We start from the raw sequence: 26,093 nt of genomic DNA on the forward strand, positions 1-26,093 counted from the left end.
GATTGAGAAATAGCAAGGGGTCATGGAGCTAGAATGGGGGGGAGGGGAGTGGGAGTTTGGCAAGCAGGGAGACACCCATAGTAAATACAGATAATACTAGAAAACTTCTAAAGACTAAATCCAATTCGGGTAGAAAGGCAGGAGAAGAGAAAATGATAGTAAAGAATGGAAAAAAACTTAAATGCATGCTTGCTAATGTAAGAAGCCTGACAGATAAAATGGGGGAGCTTGAATGAATAGCTACAAGGGAGCAGTATGATATCATAGGCATTACTGAAACATGGTGGGATGAAACTCAAGACAGGGCAGTTAATTTAGAGGGTCATTCCTTTTTTCGGAAGGATCGAGCAAATAGAAGACTAGGTGGAGTATGTTTATATGTTATACCGGATCTAAAACCTATTATAAGGGGAGATGTTTATGAAGGGAATGATGAAAATGTAGAGACTTTGTGGATAGAAATTAGCAGTAGAGGTAAAAGTATAAAGAAAATGTTTGTAGGGATATTATATAAACGAGGGGTGCGCAGCAAAACAAGAAAAAACACAAAAGCGCACCAAGATGAGAGATAGATATTGTATTAGCAACAAATAATAAAATTAGTAACTTACATATAAAATTTCTTTAATAATCCCCGATTCTGGTGTCTATCACAGGAGTAGGGCATCACATAGGAAGTATGAAGGGTAATCTCAGTTCTGAGAGATCAGACCCGCGCGCTGGGGCTGTCTCTGTTCACTCCCCTGTCCTCCACGTGTGGTAGCGTGGTGCGGAGTGTAGCGCGCATGCGCAGGAACCGGGGCCTTCAATAGATGTCCTTAGGATGCCTGTCCGTTTTTGATAGCATAGAAACGATCGGAAATAAGCAGGAACGGTACACTTGAGTGTGTACTGGTGGTGGGTAGTAAAACCGCCAGCCACAACAGCGACTGTTAAACCTATATTAAATAAACCTATATTTATATTTAAATATAAACCTATATTAAGGATGGTAAACAGTTCCTGATTGTATTGAATAGTGGGATCCTTTGGGAGGATCTCGTAGCAGCCACATCACTATGGACGTTGAGTCGCTATACACAAGCATAATACACGAGAACGGCATACAAGCTACACTGTACTTTCTTAAAACTAGGGGCCTATTGTACACGAAGCATAACAAATTCATTGAATTACTGCTACGATTTGTATTGACCAAAAACTACTTTCTGTTTAATAACAAACTCTACCACCAGGTGCAGGGGACCGCAATGGGGACAACATGTGCCCCCTCATATGCGAACCTGTACCTGGGGTGGTGGGAGGCAGAAGTAGTGTTCACAGAGGAGAATGAGATATATACTAACCATATCACCCTATGGGCAAGATATATCGATGATATTATCATTCTCTGGGGCGGACCTCGCACCATGTTTGTTGAATTCATCAACAAACTTAACTGTAACTCCCTCAACCTACGACTTACTTATGATATCGGACCGGACAGCATAGTCTTCCTTGATCTTAAAATTACGCGTGCTAGTAATGGTAGAATAGAGACTACAATCCACCGCAAATCAACTGCTACAAACAGTTTACTACATGCCGATAGTCACCATCCTCAGAATCTCTTAATGGGCATTCCAACGGGCCAATATTTAAGAGTCAAGAGAAATTGCTCTAGTGATGAGGCATTCGAAACACAAGCACATTCCATGCGCCAGCGCTTCCTCGCTAGAGGTTACAGTAAAAACAGCGTTAGGAAGGCCTACAATAGAGCAAAGCATACACATCGGGCATCTTTGCTAAATCCTAAATCAAAACCATATGAGCAGAAAACCATTCGCCTCATTGGCACATATAACAGACAATGGCAAACCATCGCCAACATTGTCAACAAACATTGGCATGTTCTCTTGGAGGACACGGACCTACAAGGGGTCTTGAAACCTAGACCAACAATGGTCAGTAGGAGATCGACCAACATCAGGGACCTTTTGGTCCATAGCCATCTTGACATAATCTCCTCGGGTACCTGGCTTGACAAAAGATCCCCGGGTAATTATAAATGCAAGGGGTGCCGTGCATGCCAATATGCTCAGGTTACAAAAACTTTTGGGAACTGGGATGATAGCAAGACGTTCCAAATACGACACTTCGTAAACTGTAGAACCACTGGGGTAATCTACCAAGCGGTGTGCACATGTGGCAAGAAATATGTGGGGAAAACAAGCAGACAATTACGAAGGAGGGTCCTCGAACACATAGGGACCATACGGAACAACATTGACACCCCACTGGCCAAACACGTCAACACTGCACATGGGGGTGACATCTCGAATTTACGCTTTAAAGGCATATACCAACTTCCAGAATCAATTAGAAGGGGGGACTGGGATCGTGAACTTTTGAAAAAAGAGGCGAAGTGGATTTATACACTAGGAACTTTGTATCCACAGGGCCTGAATGAGGGATTCATGTTTGCCCCATTTATTGGCTGAACCAAACTGACATTAAGCCAGACATCGTGCTATGACCCCAAGGAACTGGTTCCACTTGGGAGGTGGGGTAACAGTAACCTCCGAGCAAACATCTGGGCTCTAATGCCTTACTTGCCCTCTTAGGTCACACATTGGTACATAACGCCACGACATGTTACTTCACGTTCACTCCCCGTACACCCCATACCCTGCTCCCCAACATCGGAGGGTGATCTCTACCCCCTCCTACCACTATATATTTTTAGATCTACTAACTATATATATATATTTTTTTGGATTATCATTATGCCCCCCCAGTACAGACTTTATAATTTAAAGTTAATATTGCTTTCTTGCACACTATGTTATACTCTCTATCCACCTCCACTCCCGTTTAACCATTCAGGTCATTTTAAAGGAACCAGCCATTACTTTCTACAATAAAGAGACACATAACACATGCTTTATTGGTTTACACTTACCTTAGCGCCACCGTTGCCAAGACAACGTGTGCCTATTTAATCCATCGGCTACCGTAGAGGCGGGGCCACCTTGAGAAAGCGTCAGAGCGACACGAAACGGCCGTCGGTGGAGGACGCACTTCCGTGACGTCAGCACGTGACAGTGCGGTGTCGAGCGCAGCTCCGAGGCAAACGCTGCAAGGGTGAGCTGTATCGAGGCGTCCTGTCACTCTCTAATGAGACTCCCCCCACCCGGCTAGCTAATGTTCGGTGATGTTCATTAATACACCACGCCGGGTGGATGTCTTCTATCTATGTGTTACTATAAATAGACACTGTGTGCTATGGGGTTGGGTCTCAGCCAAACTGGTATTACGTACCGTGGAACCATGTATGTACAATAATTAGCAGACCCTAACCTAAAACCGCACATCACTAACACGCATAGGGGGAATTGAGCAATTGATACCATTACAATTAGGCTCACAGACGCAACCACCCACTTGACACTGTATTAACAACGCTATTTATTACTATTTCCCTCCCTACCCGGTTAACTAAATGCTCGGTGGTGTTCATGAATACACCACACCGGGTGGGAGCTTCATACAGTATATCTGACCTACACTAAGTGGGTCATTGAATTAGGTCATACTCACAGAGGCTCTATTTATTTATTGATTGATAACCTAGTGAGGTATACAGCAGACCTTAGCATAGACTCACCACACTTCACTAAGAGTGCTATTTAACATTATCTGCCTCCTCACCCGGCTAACTATACTTTCGGTGGTGTTCATTAATACACCACACCGGGTGGGAGCTGTATAGAGCTCATCTGATCTATACTAAGTCGGTCTTGGAACTAGGTCAAGACCTCAGTACCGACTCACTCCATGTAACATCACACTGTGGGTTCAGTAATAAATGCTGTTATACTTGGAAATGTAATTTGCTTACACATCTTTACTTAACCATATTGTGCCGTTTCCACGGAAGTTCGTGGGGAGTGGCTCATCATTCAATATCTATCTGTGTGAGCACTTCCGAATAGGCTGAGGCACTATATATTTGACAGAGATTGTGAATGTGCCTTGAGGAAGACTTTTGCACATATTATGCATTTGGCTTCCAGCTTTTCCCCAGCTACATAGTAGCCTTTTAACTTAACTTTAAATTTTCTCGCGTCGTCTTTAGGGACCCTTATACATTAATTTTTATATACATTGTTGACTCTTGACGATTGGAGTACCCTATTGGATGTATTTATCTCTATACATATCTAGCATGTGAGTGTCGTGACACTGTACACCTATCACTCACTAATGGTTCTACGAGTACTCCCCTTGAGTCACCATCCATTCATTGTAGGTATACCTTATGTGTCCTGTCCGGTACATCTCTGATAGGACTATATTCATCTACATTTCTATACCTCACTGAGGCATAAGCTAAACATCCATCCTGCATATGCCAGTCACTTAGGGTTCCCTAGACCCATACGGCAACCAGCCTAGTTTACAGGACTGGGAGTTAGCTATTTAATTCGGTTTTAAGTGTTTTGTGTTTCCTGTTACCCCACAATTAATTAAAGGTTTATTTATTTCCCTTCATCACTTTACGGGTGCTTGTTCCAAAGGGGTCCTTTCTCTTGCCTACGCAAGTACGTTCTATGTTATTAGTAAGACCACACCTTAAATATGGAGTACAGTTTTGGGCACCACTCTTTAAAAAAAGACATTATGGAACGAGTGCAGAGAAGAGCCACCAAATTAATAAAGGGTATCGATAATGTGATTTATGAGGGGAGGCTAGCTAAATTAGATTGGTTTACATTAGAAAAGAGGGTATATGATAACTACAGCTAAACCCCGTTATAACGCGGTCCTCGGGGTCCACCCCGAGACCACCGCGTTACTAACGGGGTCGCGCTAATTTAAAAAAAAAAAATGGCCGCCGCATCAGTGCATATTTACCCCGCGGTCCCGGCTTCCCCCTGTCACCGCGTGACAGGAGATGGGAGGGGGGATTCCCCTCCGGCTTCAGCTTCCCCTGTCACCGCGGGACAGGAGATGGGAGGGGGGATGCCCCTCCGGCTTCGGCTTCAGCTTCCCCTGTCACCGCGTGACAGGAGATGGGAGGGGGGATGCCCCTCCGGCTTCGGCTTCTCCTGTCACCGCGGGACAGGAGATGGGAGGGGGGATGCCCCTCCGGCTTCCGCTTCCCCTGTCACCGCGTGACAGGAGATGGGAGGGGGGATTCCCCTCCGGTCCGGCTCCCCCCCGCCGCAGCACAGGGCCCTCGCGCCGCAATACAGGGCCCCCTGGCCCTGCCGTAGCGCAGGGTCGTCCTGCCCCCCCCCCCCATACCCCCCCGCGCTGCACCGGGCCATTCCACCAGCCCCCGCAGCCATCATCCCCCTCCACCTCAGCACCACCCCCACAGGCACGCCCCCCCCCCCCCTGCAGCCACATGCCTCACCAATCATCCCCAAGGTAAGGCTGATTTATGTATATGTGTAGTGTGTGTGTGTGTGTGTGTAGTGTGTAGTGTGTGTCAGTGTGAGCAGTGTGTGTGCAGTGTGCAGTGTGTGCAGTGTGAGCAATGAGCAGTGTGTGTGCAGTGTGTGTCAGTGTGAGCAGTGTGTGTGCAGTGTGAGCAATGAGCAGTGTGTGTGCAGTGTGCAGTGTGTGTCAGTGTGAGCAGTGTGTGTGCAGTGTGAGCAATGAGCAGTGTGTCAGTGTGTGCAGTGTGTGTCAGTGTGAGCAGTGTGTGTCAGTGTGAGCAGTGTGTGTGCAGTGTGAGCAATGAGCAGTGTGTCAGTGTGTGTCAGTGTGAGCAGTGTGTGTGCAGTGTGAGCAATGAGCAGTGTGTCAGTGTGTGCAGTGTGTGCAGTGTGCAGTGTGTGTCAGTGTGTGTCAGTGTGTGCAGTGTGTGTGCAGTGTGTCAGTGTGTGCAATGAGCAGTTTGTGTGCAGTGTGCAGTGTGTGTGTGCAGTGTGCAGTGTGTGTGCAGTGTGAGCAATGAACAGTGTGTGTGCAGTGAGTGTGTGCAGTGTGTGCAGTGTGCAAAAAAAAAAAAAAAAATTTTTTTTTTAAATTATTATTATTTTTTTTTTTTTTTTTAAACGGGAGCCACGGGAAAACCGCGTTATAACCGAATCGCGGTATAGCGAGGCGCGTTATAACGGGGTTTAGCTGTATATACAAGTATATTCGGGGACAATACAAGGAGCTTTCAAAAGAACTATTAATCCCAAGGGCAGTACAAATGAGACAGGGTCATCCCTTTAGGTTGGAGGTAAGGAGATTTCACCAGCAACAAATGAAAGGGTTCTTTACAGTAAGGGAAGTTACCATGTGGAATTCATTACCCATGGAGACTGTGATGACAGATACAATAGATATGTTCAAACAAAGTTCAGACATTTTTTTACAAAGAAAAGGTATACAGGGATATACCAAATAAGTAAACATGGGAAGGAGGTTGATCCAGTAAGGATTTTTTTCCCCATTATGAGATATCATTAGATGATATTTCACTGTTTGCCTTTGTGTGGATTAATATACTGTAAACGCAAATATAGGATAAGTATCTGTCGTTCAAATTTAGCATAGGTTGAACTTGAAGGGCGTATATCTTTTTCAACCTCATCTACTATGTAACACAAAAAAATTTTTTTTTAATGGAACCTTTCATCCCAATATCCATATAAATGACACAGGGTCACCCCTCGAGTTTGGAAGAAAGGAAATTTTACCAATAGCAGAGGGAAGGGTGGGGGCGTTGTTTGAGCGGAGGGACCCGCTACTCTCCCCTCCCTCCACATGCCCTCTGCTGCTCCCGGAAATTCCCCCCCCCCCTGCGGATGGCTGCAGCGGAGCTCAGATTCAGGGAGCGGGAGATACAAATTCTGCCTCTAGCTGGGCGCACCTCCCTCCTCCCGAGCTGGCCAAAAGTTAAACACAAAAAACCCAAGACACACACACGCAGCTTCCCTCCCTGCTCCCCTCCACTCACACATACATACAGGCAAATACACACGGGGGGTGTGAATCGGAACGGGGATCGGAGCAGAGGTGGAAATCGGAACGGGGGGGCAGGGGATCGCAGCAGAGGGGGAACATGGATTGGCTCCCTTGCGTGTCACGTGACGCGACACTCTCCGAAACTATAAGCTCCTTGTAGGTCCGGCTGGCTGACCGCGTCACAGCACGCAGTCAGCCACGCCGGAAGGAGCCAGTGGGGACCTCCAGAACGGAGGCAAGCAGCTGGTGGCCCGCGGCCGCGCGCTGCCGCCAGCTGCAGCGAGACCACGGCCTTATTGCTGCTTTCGAGATGCTTGAAAGGCTCTCATTTACATATTTTATTATAAGTATGTAACTTAACCATGACCATGTGTATGTCCTCTCTTTCAACACTTTAACACGGATTCAGGGTTAATCAATAAACTGCAGACTATCAGGGCACTATCACATTGGAACTCACATTAAAGTCAATGAGAGTTTTCATTTGATAGTGCATCGATCAGCACTGACAGTGTAATGAATAACCGCATTGGTGTAATGCAGAATATGGTTGCAATCTATATTAAAATATTACCAAGCATATTGGAGGACTCAATCATCGCGGTATCCAGGTCTGTCCAGTACACTCTTTGATCAGCGTAGTCTATAGTTAAATCATTTGCACGACCCACTTTGTCAACCAACGTGATGCTGTTTGTTCCATCCAAGTAGGCTCGGACTATTCTGGGTTTTCCTCCCCATTCTGTCCAGTACATGTAGCTGAGGATAAAAGGTACACAATTTGAGAGAGACAAAGGGGACATTTGTATAAAAACGGTGCAATTTGCTTCAACACACAGATTATTCCCCCAGGTAACAAAACATATCTTGTTATACACATACTGTATCTTGTTATAAGAGCAGTGTTGATGCTGAACATCTCAACATATTCCACCATATTGCACCAGAGGGGGCAATGAAGCATGCTACATTTTGTATGAAGCTTGTCAATCCAGTGAAAATCTCCTTAGCAGAGGTTAACGCCTGCTTGGACCTGTTGGATTTATTTGCCGCAGAGAAAGGAAAACTGCACAAGCTATGGTGCAAATTTTGATCCATCTCGTTATAATATTGCACTATTTGGATAACCATCCCAAAAACGCTGACTGGCACAAGTGGAGCAAAATGTCACAAAGCCCCTTGGTACACTACTGCAAAGTCTGACTTCCACATTCTTAAAGGACACCACAAATTAAAAATGATCAGTGCACCTAAGGGGAACACAATTATGCAGATGCTATGATTTTCTGACATTTGTACTGGATAGGAAAGTTTGTATGGAATTTAAAGTCTGTACAAGTATGGAAATACTGATAAAAGAAAACCTCATCATTCTATTTGAGATATTTCTAGCTTGTACGGACACACGATGGTGAAACCTTCACGCCAATTCAGTACATTTTGTACACTCCAGACAAAAAAAGTGAAATATATGCAAAACTTGCCATAAATCTCCTACTAACTGAAAATCCAATTTAGAGAGCACATTAAGCCCCAATTATCACAAAGGTTTGGGGCATTTCTATTATTGTGAAAGCTAGCTCACATTGCCAAAAATTGGTGAGTAATTGCGAACAATTGGTGAGCTTTCACAATATTTTAATTTAAATAAATTAGGCATTTTGGACAAATTGCTTTCACCAAGAGACTTTACTGACCCAACATTACTTTATTAAATAATAAGAGGCACAGAAACTTTCATCATAGGCTCACACATCTCATGAATATCCATACAAGCAGCTTTACCGGCTGTATTAAAATATTGGCGGGAACGCACACAAGCAAAGTCTGCACAAGTAACTACCAGTTAAAGGCAGATTATAACCCACAATATTCTATTCTCTTCTTGTTCTTTTAAAAAAATATATATATATATCTATATATATATAGATACAGGCATACCTCGCTTTAAGGACACTCACTTTAAGTACACTAGGAGTAAGTACATATCGCTCAATAGGCAAACAGCAGCTCACGCATGCACCTGTCAGCACATCCTGAACAGCAATACTGGCTCCCTACCTGTACCGAAGCTGTGCGCAAGCGGGGAGACTATAGAGCCTGTTACACATGCGTTATTTACATCAGTTATGCACGTATATGACAATTGCAGTACAGTACGTGCATCAAAAGTGGGAAAAAGGGAGTGCTTCACTTTACAGTAAGTACATTTTCACTTTACATACATGCTCCGGTCCCATTGCGTACGTTAATGCGGGGTATGCCTGTATATATATATATATATATATATATATATATATATATATATATATATATATAGATATATATATATTATTATTTTTTTAACATTATTATATACACATATATAATAAGAAAGCAGCTGGCACTCCAAAAACTGAAAAACAATTGCGGTGCATGTCTTATAAGCATAAGTAGAAAAAGGTAGTGGGTCATGTTTGTGCTGTTGTATATCTGACTAGCTAATATACCCGGCGTAATATATAAATATATAAATGCGTAATAGGTAGTATTATTTATAAATTGTGGAACAATAGGATGACTATTTGTTGGGAAGATTGGATAATAATGTTGAAAAGAAAGATGGAAGAAAATGTAATACGATGTTTTATTGTAAACACACCACAGTACAATGTATATTTTGGTGACATAACTGATGTAAAAATGTGAGGCGTGTGTCCCGCTAGGGTGTGAGGCGGCGAGTGGGTGTTGAGTACGGGTGGCGCGTGGGTTGTGAGTGCTGGCTGTGAGTGGGGGTCCTGCTAAGGTGAGAGGCGGCGGGTGTGTGGTGAGTGCGGGTAGCGGCTGGTCAGTGATGTCGATGCGTAGGGGTGTGAGTGCGGCCGGTGTGTGGTGAGTGTGGGTGGCAGCTGGTGAGTGATGTCGGTGCGTAGGGGCGGGAGGCAGCAGGTGTGTGTCGAGTGTGGCGGGTGTCTGTTGAGTGCGTGCGGCGTCTGTGAGGCGGTGAGTGAAAGGCAGAGGCGGGGTGGGCGAGCGAAAAAGGCAGAGCCGGGTGGGCGTGCGAAAGGCAGAGGCGGGTGGGCGGGCGAAAGGCAGAGACGGGTGGGCGGGCGAAAAGCAGAGACGGGTGGGCGTGCGAAAGGCAGAGGCGTGTGGGCATGTGAAAGGCAGAGGCGGGCAAAAGGCAGAGGCGGCAAAAGGCAGGCGGGCGAAAGGCATAGGCGGGCGAAAGGCATAGGCGGGCGGGTGAAAAGCAGAGGCGGGCTTGTGAAAGGCAGAGGCGGGGGGGTGAAAGGCAGAGGCGGGGGGGTGAAAGGCAGAGGCGGGCGAAAGGCAAAGGAAGGCGGGCGAGCGAAAGGCAGAGGCGGGCGGGCAAAAGGCGCGGGCGGGCGAAATGCAGAGGCGGGCGAAAGGCAGAGGCCGATAGGCAGAGGCGGTGGGAAGGCAGGGGGGGCAGGAAGGCAAGGAAGGGGAAAAGAAATGGGTGAAGGTGGGGGGAGAGGGGAAGGTGGGGGTGGGTAAGGAAGGTGTGGGGGGAGGTGGGATTTGGGGGGGAGGAAGGTGTGGGGAGGGGGAAGGTTGGGGGAGGGGAGGTGAAGGGGCAGAGGGAGGGGAGGTGAAGGGGGGGAGGGAGGGGAGGTGAAGGGGGGAGTGGAGGTGAAGTGGAGGAGGGGAGGTGAAGGGGGGAGGGGATAGGGGAGGTGAAGGGGGGGGGTAGGAAGGCATGGGAGGGGAAGTGAAGTGGGTGAAGGTGGGGGAAGGTGGGCGGGGGGAGGGGAAGGTGGGCGGGGGGAAGGGGGGCAGGGGGAGAAGAAAGGTGTGGGGGGGAGGAAGGTGGGGGGAAGGAAGGGGTGGGAAGGAAGGTGGGTGGAGGGGGAAGGTTAGGGGGGAGGGAAGGTGGTGGGGGAAGGAAGGTGGGGGGATAGGGAAGGAATTTGATGGGGGAAGGAAGGTGGTGAAGGGCGGGGTGAAGGGGGGGAGGGGAGGTGATGAGAGGGGAGGTCATGGGGGGGAGGGAGAGGAGGTGAAGGAGGGAGGGGAGGTGAAGGGAGGTGAAGGGGGGAGGGAGAGGAGGTGAAGGGGGGAGGGAGGGGATGTGAAGTGGGGGAGGGAGGTGAAGGGGGGAGGGAGGGGAGGTGAAGGGGGGAGGGATGGAAGGTGAAGGGGGGGAGGGAGAGGAGGTGAAGGGGGGAGGGAGGGGAGGTGAAGGGGGGGAGGGAGAGGAGGTGAAGGGGGGAGGGAGGGGAGTTGAAGGGAGGGGAGGTGAAGGGGGGGAGGGGAGGTGAAGGTGAAGGGGGGGGAGGGGAGGTGAAGGGGGGGAGGGAGGGGAGGTGAAGGGGGGTGGAGGAGGTGAGTGGGGGGGTGATTTGAGGGGGAGTGGGGGGGTGGTTTGAGGAGGAGTGGTGGGCTGGAGCAGGGGGGCATATGTATTGTCCTAAATTATGTATCCGCCGCCCGTCCGGCCGCTTGCTCCCCTGTCCGGGCGTCCGTTCCCTCGCTGGCTCGGCCGGCCGACGGAGGCGCGTGCACGCGGCGGCAGGGAGCGCCTTGTGTGGTCCTGGCCTGAGGCGGGAGGCTGCGGGGATGAATTTGGTGTGGTAGGGGGGGACATAATTTATTGATTAATGGCCGCTCCCCTGGCCGTCCGCTCCCCCGCTTGGTCCCGGGCGGTTGAGGCGGGACGCGCCGGGCGCAGGGGTGTGAGGCGGCGGGCCGGCGCTAGGGGTGTGAGGCGCAGGGGTGTGAGGCGGGAGGCGCAGGGGTGTGAGGCTGGAGGTGCAGGGGTGTGAGGCCGGAGGCACAGGGGTGTTTTGTGGTAGGGGTGTGAGGCCGGAGGCGCAAGGGTGTGAGGGCGCAGGGGTGTGAGGCCGGAGGCGCAGGGGTGTGAGGGCGCAGGGGAGTGAAGCCGGAGGCGCAGGGGTGTGATGCGGCGTTTTTGAGTGACTTACCTGGGCGGGAGGCGGCGGCTGATGCACTTTGTGTGGTAGCCAGTCTTGGAGAGGAGCACGCGGTGTGAGGGTGGTGTGTGGTAAGAGTGTGCCAGACTGTTAGACCACAGCTGCCAATGAGAGCCGTGGGGGGCGCGGGTGGGTTGACGGGGCAATCTGATTGGCCAGAGGCTGAGTGACAGGCCGACGGACCAATCAGATTGCCCATGAGCACAGACAACATACGTTTAAAAAAAAATATATATAGATATATATAGATTACAGGTCTTTTTTCACTTATCACAGAGTGCTGTCTTTTGTTTGCTCTTGTTAGAGTAAACTACCTTTTTCTATATATACATATATGTATTATTTTTTTTATGTTTTTAAAACCATATTGAAGTTCTCCCTTTTTTTTTTAAATTATTATTTTTATTTTATTTTTTTAAACCAGATGTTTATCACTGGGCTGCAATGTTGCCTGTTTAGTGATGTAATTTATGGTACATGAAGTTCAAGGTACCATAGACAGCAATGTAATACCATACAATTTTCCCCTCTCCGTAGAGGACAGAAAGATAATGCAACTAAACGATGCAGCAGCAGAGATCATTAACCCTGGGGACACATCACTGCCAAAGAAATGCAGTCTTACATTACAATTGCAGCTGGAGACAATGAACAAGTCTCCACCTGGCTAATCAGACAGGTAGAAAAGCCTCCTGCTTGAACTGCAGGAGATTCCTTGAACACAGGACTGTGTTGCCAGAAAGAGACATTGTCTTGAGCACAGAAGGATTGTGCTGCCCGCAAGACATCAGGAAACAGACCTCAATCCAGGGCACAGTGGACCCTGGAACCCGCGAGAGGGTGGCCCCTCAATGGACACCTACCCAAACCCAGAGACTGACATAAAGGGCTCCCTGCTTACAGGTACTTCTTTGGACTTTGGGGTCCTAGGTTGGAAAGAGGCTTATCCTCCCAGCCCTGCAGATAGGGACTGGGAAAGTGTGTTAGAAAGGGATAGGATGTTTGTTTATTTTTGTGTTTCCTTTAAACTGTAGTGTTTAAAGTGACGGCTGAATAAAAACCATGGTTTCATTTCCCCAAATCTGTCTCACTGGTGGTACCTCTGCACATCTCTTACAACTCCCTTCTGCTGTCTTGATCACAGGCAGAGCCATAAATGACATCACAGGAGGGGCCAGTTGAACAGCAGAGAGGTGCAGAAAACTGAACATAGCAGCACAAAGGGGAAAACCATTTAGTCCATTACTTGGAATGAGATATTGCATATATAGCCATTTCTTGATAGATCAAACATAGTTATCATACATGAGAACATTGAAATGAAACATTTTCTTAATTGGTGTGTAGTTGCTGTTATAAAGTCCCCAATTTCACAGATTTTAAAAAGTCTATTTTAAATTTTCTGATGCAGGATAATTGAAGTGTGCATGGTAGAAAAGGCGCTTCTTACCCTCTGGCAGGATCTAGAGCCAAAGACCTAGGATTATCCAAGTCCTTCCAGACTAAAACCTGCCTATACTGTCCATCCAGACGTGACACTTCAATTCGATTGGTTCCAGAGTCTGCCCAATAAAGGTTCTTTCCCATCCAGTCAACTGCCATGCCTTCTGGGAAATCCAAGCCAACCTCAATCACGTGCTCAACTGAACTCCCGTTCATGAAAGCTCTGCTTATCGTCTGAAGAAAGATGAAGACAGGCAGGCTTGGTAATCATATTTGTTTGGATATTTTTTTAATTTACATGAGTTTTAAAATAATTAGACGTATGTAGAAATAATTAGCGCCTGATCTACATTGGCACAACTTACAATCATTCACTTTATTTTGTTATTGCCACATTTTGTCATGTTAATTTTGCACTTTTTGGTAGATGTGCACTTTCTCTGGGAGGTATTAGTATTAACTCATAGCAAGCAATGCTGGAAGGTGTCTTATGGAGTAGCGCGGCTTAGCAAATATGGGCCTATATATGCCGTTACACACTGTACCTTTAAGCCGATGTCCGTCCAGTAGATTCTGTTGTCGGACACATCAAAATCTAAAGCCAATGCCTCTCTGACCCCTGCGAGTGGGATAGCCACGTTGTTATTGTTTGTTTCCAAGGAAATTCTGTGAATTGCTGCTCTGCTGGTGAAAACCAAGAAGGCTTCGGGAATGATGCAGGTCCTCATGTCACTCAGTAACTCCAGTCCTATGGGGCACGAACATTGTATCTCCCGGGGTGTGAAAAAACACAAGTGGCTGCACCCCCCATTATTGTCCGCACACGGGTTCGTACCTACAAACAGAACAGCAAAGGAATTAAAGGAGCCATGCCAAGGGGGTTTATTTTGGTGTTAGGTAAAACGGTACCTCCCCCCTCCCCTTGTTAGTCAAGGGGTAAAAGGGGCAGTCTCATGAACGACCAAAGGGACCTAATGAATAGCATGTTTAATAGGCTAAAGGGAGGTGACTGGCGACCTTTCAAAATGACAAGCAATTTTTAATAAAGTTCTAAGCTTTTGATGTTTCCATGGTAACCAAATGCTTTGGGTGGGTTTTTCCATGTTTACATGCTCTTTGTGACAAGAGTTTCTTTGTCCTCATAGTCCACATCGCCTTTAATGTGCAGTTACCCTGATTTATTCACCATGCTGTACAACAGGTGTCAATTTCCATCTCTCCAGATTTGAGTTGAGCATTTTATTCCTACAAAATAAGCCCCAACCTGAAATTATAATGGCTGCTAAGCACCTCCTACTTTGTAACATCACTATAGCAAAGCGCTAAAAACTCAGCATAATAGTGCCGGCGACAGCGCATCAAAACAAATGCTTTGTTGCCGTCGTCAGCGCTTATAGTCCACGCAACGGCGATGGCGCAACCAAGCGACAGCGCTACCCAAAATCTGGTAGTCACTGTTATTTGATTTTTTCAGCGACGGTCTCCCCTTGTGGCCAATCAGAGAGCTTCTACGTCCCTCTGCCTTAGGCTGCGCTTATACCGACGGTCGACGTGACCAATGACGTCACCCGTCGCCGGCAGCATAAGCGCAGAATATGGCATAGTGCCGGCGACGCGACCGTCGCCTCAAAACAAATGCATTGTCGCCGTCGTCTGCGCTTATAGTGCACGTGATGGCAACAAAGCGACAAAGCGACAGTGCTACCAAAAATCTGGTAGTCACTGATATTTGATTTTTTCAGCGACGGTCTCCCCTTGCGGCTAATCGGGAGCTTCTCCGTGCCTCTGCCCTACCCCTTTTCTGACGTCACTGGCCTTGTAGCCAGCGACGTCGCCTAACATTCAAATTCAACTATCACAATGGTGACGGCAACATCATCGGTCGCGTCGCTGGCACTATAAGCGCAGCCTAAAGCCTGGGACATAGTACGGTGAGCCTTGCTGAGCCGCGCTGAGCAGATGCACTTACCCCCTGCATCTGTCATCAGCGCGGCTTTAGAAGCCGCTTCCGCATGCGTGCGGAGGCTCAGGTATTTTGGCGAGACAGGCAAATTTAAAATTTGCTGCTCAGGGAAGCGGAGGAGCGGTCACGTGACCGCTCACATCCAAAGGGAGCGAGGGACTAGCCCTGCCTCCCGCCCGCCTCCGCCCCGCCTATGCACCGCCCCCACAGCGCTCTCACTGCCTCGCCTGCCAGGACACAAAAAAGCTCCAGTTTGAGCAGGCGAGGCAGAGCAGGAGCGCTGATCAGCGCGGCCCGAGGCACCATGCCCGAGACCTAAGAAAGCAATAAGAGATTGAGGCTGCAGGCAGGTAGGAGTCCACTCGGTGCTTCCAGCTAATGAGGAGAATAAGCAGCAGAGGTTGCCATATGGACTTTCTGCTGCAGGGTTCGGCCTACTTAAAGAGAAGGGTAAGTAAAAAATCAAACCCAGCTTGGAAAAAGATAGGGAATCACAGCTGGTTGGTAATTACAAATGGTTAATAATAATTAATAATTAGTAACAGTTGCAGTTACAGACGTCAATTCTCGATGATCTCACACTTCAATAGAGGCCCGCTGATAAAAAAAAAAAATCAGTTATATCAAAGTCTAGAATTCCCCAAATTCCCCACTGACTTGGGACCTTGGAGGTTGAAGCCTCTGCAATATGCTCACATGGTTTAACACTGAGCTCACACTTTAAAGTTCTCTTTAATATAATAATAATTGAGTAATTATGAATGAATCATTCCACAGGACAAGGGTCCCTTTCTCCTGTTCACACCTCTGCCAGAATGGAGCGTGCATGAATTAACTCTTTCACTGTCAGAGAGGCCTGCAATGCAATGCAGGTCCCTCTAGCAGTTACGTAGCCATCATCATGGTGTTGGGACCTGCCCCAAAATTCCCGATGAAAAGTGAACCTTCACCGATTTAACTTGCGTGGGTTTACATTTATTTAAGGTGTTTACAATTGCGCTTATTTTGTGTAAGCTAAGTTGGACTGACCCATTATAGCGAGGCTCAGAATGAGAATCAGCCTAAGCCGTTCAAAGCAGGATGGGGCAAACCCATTTAAATCTCTAATTCAAAACTACAAAGACAGCAAGTCACACCGTTGTGAAACGGCCCCTGTGTGAAGAGTAGAAACCCTTTAAACTTTTAGTCCATTAAAAAAAAAGTCAAGGTGATCCCTTTTGATACTACGTGTATATACCTGCAATGTTACTTTACACCGACAATTAAGAGCTTTCTGCAGATAAACAGGTACTGTCGCTGTCCAGCAGCAAATGGGTTAATGCCACAGAATTGTGAAGCGATTATAGCATCATCAGTAGAGAAATCAATTGTACAGCAGGTGACAATTGGTCATTTGCATTCATTTCTGTAGTCAGACCTGTAAACTCACTGATATTCTGCGAGGCTCCAGATACATTATCACGTATATTCCCCAAACACATTAATGGGAAAGTACTGATATTTAATCAGTGAGACTCCACTGAAGTGCATTGTTTTGGACTCAAATTAAAAAATGTCATGGATTGTAATCCTTGGAGATTAGAACTAAACTGGGTGATGGCCTAACCTGGAGGAAGCTCAATATATCCTGGATCTATTTGTAGACATGCAATGTAATTCTTACTAAACTAAAACATAAGATAATTAGTGGCCTCAAATAAAACAATCACTCAAGGAGAAAATTGAATTTCTACCCTGTTAGATAGAAATACATTTATTTTATACCGGGTGCTATGTAACGCTAATCTTATCTGTTACTTATTGCCTCCATTTCTATCTGTGTTAATGATGGCAAATTAATTTACAAAGAAACAAAGTGGGAATTAAAACGTTATATGGTGAAGGGGCGGCTCAGTGAGCAAAGGCAATGACAACGACACCAAGTTTGAGTCAGGGGAGCCTGATTCAAACCCAAGTGTCAGCTCCTTGTGACCTTGGACAAGGCACATGATCTCCCTGTGCCTCAGGCACCAAAAAATAGATTGTAAGATCTACGGGGCAGGGACATATGACTGCAAACATTCTATGTACAGCGTACGGGGCAGGGACATATGACTGCAAACATTCTATGTACAGCGTACGGGGCAGGGACATATGCCTGCAAACATTCTATGTACAGCGTACGGGGCAGGGACATATGCCTGCAAACATTCTATGTACAGCGTACGGGGCAGGGACATATGACTGCAAACATTCTATGTACAGCGTACGGGGCAGGGACATATGCCTGCAAACATTCTATGTACAGCGTACGGGGCAGGGACATATGCCTGCAAACATTCTATGTACTGCGTACGGGGCAGGGACATATGCCTGCAAACATTCTATGTACAGCGTACGGGGCAGGGACATATGCCTGCAAACATTATATGTACAGCGTACGGGGCAGGGACATATGCCTGCAAACATTCTATGTACAGCGTACGGGGCAGGGACATATGCCTGCAAACATTCTATGTACTGCGTACGAGGCAGGGACATATGCCTGCAAACATTCTATGTACAGCGTACGGGGCAGGGACATATGCCTGCAAACATTCTATGTACAGCGTACGGGGCAGGGACATATGCCTGCAAACATTCTATGTACAGCGTACGAGGCAGGGACATATGCCTGCAAACATTCTATGTACAGCGTACGGGGCAGGGACATATGACTGCAAACATTCTATGTACAGCGTACGGGGCAGGGACATATGCCTGCAAACATTCTATGTACAGCGTACGGGGCAGGGACATATGCCTGCAAACATTCTATGTACAGCGTACGGGGCAGGGACATATGCCTGCAAACATTATATATACAGCGCCGCACAACAAAAACCAATTTGGTTGCTTTTACAATGTCATACTTAAGATTTAAAAAAAAAAAAAAAAACAATGTTTCAATCACCTACGTAAACATGCGAACGCCACTTACAGACTTTGGATCCCGGGCATGACTAACATTTGCTTAATAGGTTAGCCGTTTTAAATCTGTTGCAAAGAGAACAATAAAAATGATCACGGAACATACAATCTGTGCTACTTTGTTTAGAAAAGCGTTGCATAATTGCAGATACAGTATATGTATGGGTTATGAACTACTTTTTAGAATATCACAATTTAAAAAGAACATGCAGAAAATGCCCTAGATAATAAATAAATAAAAAAATTCTGAAGTGTAAGTATTTTTTTAATCGGATTAATGTTTCCTTGGTAAGGTTATGGCCCAAACTTACAAAGCAGTTTTCTGCTATGACACCTTACCGAACAAGGACGTAAATGGGCTGTGAAGTGTCTTTTAGTGCCAGAAGGTATTTTATGTCAAAAGAGTGCTTAGTAAACATGGCTTATGTAAATCACAATGTGCAGGCCAATCTTCAATTGACATTTCCTTATTATGACCTCATTAGCTAAATCGATTCAAACTGTATAAACAATAAGTAGAAGGTTAGAATTACACAGGACCCAGAAAAAATGGCATTTATTTTTTAAACAGGAATTTTTTTTTTTTAGAAATTATTCGCTTTAATGTTCTCTCTCTACGGAATCCAATTAAACACCCAACCATAAGGGGTTACATAGCTCGTTTTTTTGCTTGGAAAGCTAATGTCTTCATTAAAACGGACACTTAAAGCAAAAGAAGGTAAACGGATTGTTCCTTTAAATGAACAAGTCGCTCAGCGTGTGACTCCAAAGCATTCTGGGATATTGTTTAAAGATGTTGGACATCCTGGGAGCAAAATGAAGTGATGAAAAGGTTACTTAAGTAATTCTGGGTGACTGGAGGTCTTTTATTAAACAAACAAAAAAAGAATCTGAAAAGAATTTTCAAATACTTAAAGGTAAAAATGTAAACATGGTGACCCGAAATATAGGATGGGGTTTGATTTCATTCAAACTCTCCCTTTTGTGTGATATCACTGTGCTGAGCAGGACCGTGCACAGGAGAATTACTGCACCGACACACTTTATTCGAGCAAATACCCAGTATGTACCTGGCAGATACAGCTAAACCCCGTTATAACGCGCCTCGTTATACCGCGATTCGGTTATAACGCGGTTTTCCCGTGGCTCCCGTTTTTTTTAAAAAAAAAAAAAAAAAAAAAAAAAAATTTTTTAAAAAAAATTTTTTTACATTTTTTTTTTTGCACACTGCACACACTCACTGCACACACACTGCTCATTGCTCACACTGCCACACTGCACACACACTGCACACTGCACACACACTGCTCATTGCTCACACTGACACACTGCACACACTCACTGCACACACACTGCTCATTGCTCACTGCCACACTGCACACACACTGCACACTGCACACACTCACTGCACACACACTGCTCATTGCTCACACTGCCACACTGCACACACACTGCTCATTGCTCACACTGACACACTGCACACACACACTGCTCATTGCTCACTGCCACACTGCACACACACTGCACACTGCACACACACTGCTCATTGCTCACACTGACACACTGCACACACACTGACCACACTCACGCACACTCACACACACTTACGCACACTCACGCACACTTACGCACACTTACAGACACTCACACACACTCACACACACACACACACACACACACTTACACACACTTAGACACTCACACACACTCACACACACTTACACACACTTACACACACTTAGACACTCACAGACACACACTCACACACACTCACACACACTTACACACTCACAGACACTCACACACACTCACACACACTTAGACACTCACAGACACTCACAGACACTCACAGACACTCACAGACACTCACACACACTTACACACTCACAGACACTCACACACACTCACACACACTTACACACACACTCAGACACTTACCCACACTCACACACCCATATACACACACACACTTTCTCTCCCATATATACATACACACACACTCTCTCACTCTACACAGACGGGCCGCGACCAGCACCACCACCCGCTCCCCCCCCTCCTCCCGCGCAGGCAGCGGGAGCACCGGGGACAGCGGTGGGGAGAAGAAACCCCCCGCTACAACCTCCATGCAGGCAGCATGGTTCTGAGGTAAGCGGCGACCTGAGGGGACATCCCCACTCCCATCTCCTGCCCCGCGGCCTGTCCCGAGGTGACAGGGGGAAGCGGGGACAGGAGAGACATCCCCGCTCCCATCTCCTGCCCCGCGGCCTGTCCCGAGGTGACAGGGGGAAGCGGGGACAGGAGGGACATCCCCGCTCCCATCTCCTGCCCCGCGGCCTGTCCCGAGGTGACAGGGGGAAGCGGGGACAGGAGAGACATCCCCGCTCCCATCTCCTGCCCCGCGGCCTGTCCCGAGGTGACAGGGGGAAGCGGGGACAGGAGGGACATCCCCGCTCCCATCTCCTGCCCCGCGGCCTGTCCCGAGGTGACAGGGGGAAGCGGGGACAGGAGAGACATCCCCGCTCCCATCTCCTGCCCCGCGGCCTGTCCCGAGGTGACAGGGGGAAGCGGGGACAGGAGAGACATCCCCGCTCCCATCTCCTGCCCCGCGGCCTGTCCCGCGGTGACAGGGGGAAGCGGGGAGCGGAGGGACATGCCCGCTCCCATCTCCTGTCCCGCGGGATGAATATGCGCTAAAGCGCGGCGGCCATTTTTTTTTCTCGCGACCCCGTTAGTAACGCGGTGGTCTCGGGGTGGACCCCGAGACCCGCGTTATAACGGGGTTTAGCTGTACCTGGAATGCGCCGCTCCTCACCTCTGACAAGCCCCGTTGCGTTTGCCTTCCCAGCCTGGGTTCATGCCTGGCTGACGGGCGGCTGATCTGTTAAATGATAATGATTAGGATTTAATAGGCTGCAATGCTTCACATGTCTACCAGATGGCATAAATTCATGAATTGTAATGCAGTATATATATATATATACTGTGCAGTATTGCAGCCAGTGGGAATAAAATGCTTCAATCCCTGCCTGGAAAATACCTCAATGCACTCGGGCAGAAAACAGTCACAAACCTCAATACACCCGGGTATACCCGAATTCGTGGGACTAACCGAGCTCGAATAAAGTGTGTCGCCAGTGTATACACCCCTCTCCTTGCATTTTTTTATAGGCCACCTGACAGAGGGATGAAAGCTAAAGGCAGAGGAAACAATTACCTTGCTGTTATAGAGTTACTTTTGAAAAGACAAGGTTTCTTTATTTAAGTGTAGTGGGTCAACCATGTTTTAAACAACTTATCACTGTCCTTGGCTCCTTATAAAGCTTTAATCGACCTTACAAGTCATGGTTTTACGTGTCGGAATCTCATGAAAAATGGATGTTCTTATTTTTCTCTGGGAACACCGGATTCAAAAGCACATCGCCTACTCCTGTTTTTATCTGTTTGAATAATGATAGAATTACAGTTACTTTGATAAATGAAAAATGTATTTGCGACTTTGAAGACGGAATTGGTCTTATATTAGATGAAGATTATAAAAACCATCTGATGCATTTGCTTACCATGGAAATGTTGAGTTTAAAAAAAAAAAAAGGTATATACAAATATTCATACTTGTCCACATCCTTTTAGTGCCAGCTCCTTATAACTTATTAACCCCACCGCTGCCTTTCCTTTCCTCATAAGACGGACTCACAATGCAGCCAAGTGACTGCAATAAATGTGTTTAAGGAACTAGCTTACAATAAACGATTTAACTTTCAGCTGTCAATTGTCCTGTGCTGAAACGGCCCCTACTGGGATTTTTGAAAGATGATCATAAACGGATTAAAAAAAAGAGGGCCAGAAAGCGGTGTTTCATTGTTTGACAGACATCTTGAACACAACCTTTTTAAAGGCACTGTTGAGTTTACGTTACCCCAGTTGCCATGTGTTTGCTGGCCGCAAAATGCTTATCGCAGACATATTCGGTTGAACTATTTGACATGGCGACTGCTCTTTCGAACTTGTTTTATTCCATGACCAGTTCAAAGCTCTTCAAATTTGGCCGGGCTTCCCTTTGCATTGGCTAAGGCACACAAAGGCATGTCTTAAAAATTGTATAGTGTGTCTCATGTCTAATTGCATATGGTCAGGAGCTGTATCACACAGGCAGTGAGTAACACACGCTGCACATACCAAATGTATTGGTTACACTGGCTGCTTTAAGCCCCATAAGATCCGGCAGTTGGTCTATGATGGTTTCCCGACTTGCCCTGACTTTGTGAACTCTTTCAATGCTTCGTCTCTGCCAGTCTGTCCAATAGATGTAATCCCCAAGGAGCGTAAACCCAAATATATGGGGGAGCTTATCTTCTAGAAGGGTTTTTCTCATGCTCCCGTCAACATTGATAACCTGTTGGACAAGAGAGAAAAGAAATATGCTGTACTGTTTTTTTTTTTAAAAGAACATAAAAGAATGTGAATGGTTGCCTAAAAAAACACACAACAGACATGTATAAATAGGTCTGTACACACACACACACACACACACACACACACACACACACACACACACACAATAGGATTTTAGATACATAAACACATAGCTACTGTACCAAATATCTCAAATAAAACAGTGTTGATCATCCTATATTGTTAGCAAGTGGGAGAGTGTGTGTGTATATGTGCGCATGTGTGTATATATATATATATATATATATATATATAACACACACACACACACACACATATATATACATACATACATACATACACACACATACACACACAGTTGTGTGAAAAAGAAAGTACACTCTCTTTGAATTCCACGGTTTTACATATCATGACATAATAACAATCATCTGTTCCTTAGCAGGTCTTAAAATTAGGTAAATACAACCTCTAAATACAACAACACGACATATTACACCGTGTCATGATTTATTTAACAAAAATAAAGCCAAAATGGAGAAGCCATGTGTGAAAAACGAAGTACACCCTTACTGCTTCCATAGGAATTAAGATGCTAAGTAGCACACAGGTGCTGCTAATCAAATGCCCTTGATTAATTGATCATCAACAAGCACCTCTATAAAAGCCAAAGTTTTAGCAGTTTGCTGGTCTGGAGCATTCAGGTGTGTGTTAGAACTATAGACTTCAAAGAGGGTGTACTTGCTTTTTCACACAACTTTGTGTGCATCAATACAATCCACAAAACAAGTAATTAGCCAAGTTGCAGATCGTTTGGTGAAGATTCATTTTGGGGGTTCACTAAATGGCTTTCATTGCAGCAGAAGAGGACCAAAGTTATGTGAGGCAGATATATATATATATATATATATATATATATATATATATATATATAACACAAACACACATTCTTCATCTGGCAGCCCACGAATGGCTTTAATGTGGCCCTTGGGTGAATTTCGCACTAGTCACTCAGACAGCGAATTGCAGTTTGTCACACTGATACTCACGAGTCTGTTAAGGCAGGGTGTGCAAACGTTTCAGTCTGCGCCCCCCTGCCTGCTCTCTCCCCCCCCCCTTCCTTATCTCGTCTCCGGCGCCAAATGACACCACAGGGTTGCTGAAGCCAAGGAAAGGGAATTGCAGAGGCCCAACGCTATTTCCCGGCATTACATTTAAATGCCTTGGGGAAGAGCGTTGGACCTCTGCAACCGCCTCGCCCGCCCTTGAAAATCTTGCGCCCCCCCATTTTGCGTACCCCTGCGTTAAGGTAATGTAAGTATATATGTCACGGATGTTATAAATGCTTTAATATAGTATTTTTTTTAAAGTCTTTAAATGTATTCTAAAATGACACTGCAGTAAGCTTGTGGCAGTTCTCCTAAATGTTTTCTGATCTGGAGTTGAAGTCCCTGTTATACAGTAAGTGTGTGTATATATATATATATATACATACATACATACATACATACATACATACATACATACATACATACAAATGAGAGAGACACACACTGGTACTGGGCACTCTTTCAACTATAACACTGACAACTAAAGGGTGAATTCTGCCACGATACGGACTCGTTTTCATCCTAGGACAAAGAGGCTGGCACTCGATTATGTTCCTATTGCTAAAATTGTTTCAACATTTGAGAAAGCCTCCATCAGGGGCCGAAACGTCTAAATAAATTGTGCACTAAGAGCATAATGGAGTGCCTGCCACTTTGTTGTTTGTCTGTAATCATTGGGAGTCCTTCACCCAGCAGTGGATAAACAAGGGATGATGATAATATGTGTGTTTTATGTACACAGGCCTGCCAACTTGTTGAGGGGGGGAAAAGGTTTGTTAGCCGAGCCAATACCTGGCAGGGGAAGTCAGTAGACCCATTCCTTAAGCAGGGGAGGGGGAGCCTGTCAAAGGGAAGTTTGGCCTCAGTAAGCTTTGTATATGTATGTGTGTGTGTACATACTGTTCAGAAATAACGGGAACCCATTTATTTTTCGTCATATCTTGCATAAAATCCACAACATTTTCATGAAAATTTGAGCAATTATAGGTGTATCACAGTAGACTACTACATTCAAGTATTATTTGATAATCTAATAAATATTATTTGGAATTGGTGATGGCTTGATGACCTCATCAAGTGCATAGTTACAAAATGGAGTTTAGCAAGAAGATTTATGTATGTATGTATATTTGAATTTATATAGCGCCATCCAGTTTCATAGCGCTTAACAATACACATGACATAATATTTTAACACAATGGGAATAAGCGTTTCAGACATAAAACAATAGGAACAGTAGTCTCTGCCCCAAAGAGTTTACAATCCAAGTGGTAAGTGGGGAGAATTTACAGAGACAGTCAGAGGGTGCTCTGTTAAGTGCGTCTGCATGGGGCCAAGGCTAGTGCATATGAGATGTATAGTATGAGCCTGCGGAGCTACCCATATGCTTCATTAAAGAGGGGTGTTTTAAGAAAGGTCCTAAAGGTGGAGAGGGTTCCAGTTGGATATGGAGCTTTTTATATAGTGTTAATCTACACAAAGCCGCGATTATAGTAGCGGCACCGGCTGTGCAATCACGTGATGCCACACGACGCCATAGCGATAGTTGCATTTGGTGCAGGAGACCTCGGGTGGCCATTATTGGCTGAACCGCTTAGTTTCAACGGACTTCAGCGATTTTGGTCGCCATGTAGCTGCGCAGTGCCGTCGCGGTCGTGCCCACTATGAGCACCCGCATTGGACTTCAAGTACTTGTGACGGCGCTGTGCGTCTTCAACGCTACTATAAGCGCGGCCTAACAGACCTACACATGTCCACATTTTCAAGGGGATTGAGCGAGAAATATATGAAATATGATGAAAAACGAAAGGTGTTCCTTTTTTCCTGAGCACGGTGTACATGTTTGTGGGTGTATTGTACACACACTTTATATAATCTGGAGTCATTCCCTTTTACACCGCTCTAGAAACATTACATTTACTAGATCTGTGACCTACAACCTACATTTACTAGATCTGTGACCTACAACCTACATTTACTAGATCTGTGAACTACAACCTACAGTATCAACCATGATACATATTCTGAGATGGAGAAGCCATGTTATTACAATCAAGAAATCCAGAACGATGGAAACTAAAAAAAAAAAACAAACTACACATTTACTGTAAGAATGATTGAATATATTTGCTTAGATATGTATTACATGTACAGTACCATTTACACCTTTTATTTATGCGGTCAGTATTCTCAATACATTAGTCACACATAATTTTGCTCCACTATTTCTCATGTCCATCCATTCCATAAAAGCTTAATTTACAGCAAAGCAACCACATTGTTTTGTCGATCAGCGGTGCCCAAATTGGGTGGAGCGCCCCCAAGGGGGGCATA

The 26,093-nt window shown here is 46.0% G+C and overlaps 1 protein-coding gene across 2 annotated transcripts in view; it reads right to left on the reverse strand.

Moving 5' to 3' along the window:
• The window catches only part of LRP5 (LDL receptor related protein 5), a 262,237-nt gene that overhangs the window by 81,210 nt on the left and 154,934 nt on the right, over window positions 1-26,093 (reverse strand). For both annotated transcript variants that reach the window (XM_075566739.1, XM_075566741.1), the window contains exons 8-11: window positions 22,417-22,633; window positions 13,874-14,163; window positions 13,336-13,562; window positions 7,523-7,707 (exon numbers count right to left, since the gene is read on the reverse strand). In XM_075566739.1, coding sequence (XP_075422854.1) covers window positions 7,523-7,707; window positions 13,336-13,562; window positions 13,874-14,163; window positions 22,417-22,633 — 919 coding nt within the window. The remainder of the gene's footprint in view (window positions 1-7,522; window positions 7,708-13,335; window positions 13,563-13,873; window positions 14,164-22,416; window positions 22,634-26,093) is intronic.

Source organism: Ascaphus truei, chromosome 12 (genome assembly GCF_040206685.1).
Source record: "Ascaphus truei isolate aAscTru1 chromosome 12, aAscTru1.hap1, whole genome shotgun sequence".
Lineage (NCBI taxonomy): Eukaryota > Metazoa > Chordata > Amphibia > Anura > Ascaphidae > Ascaphus > Ascaphus truei.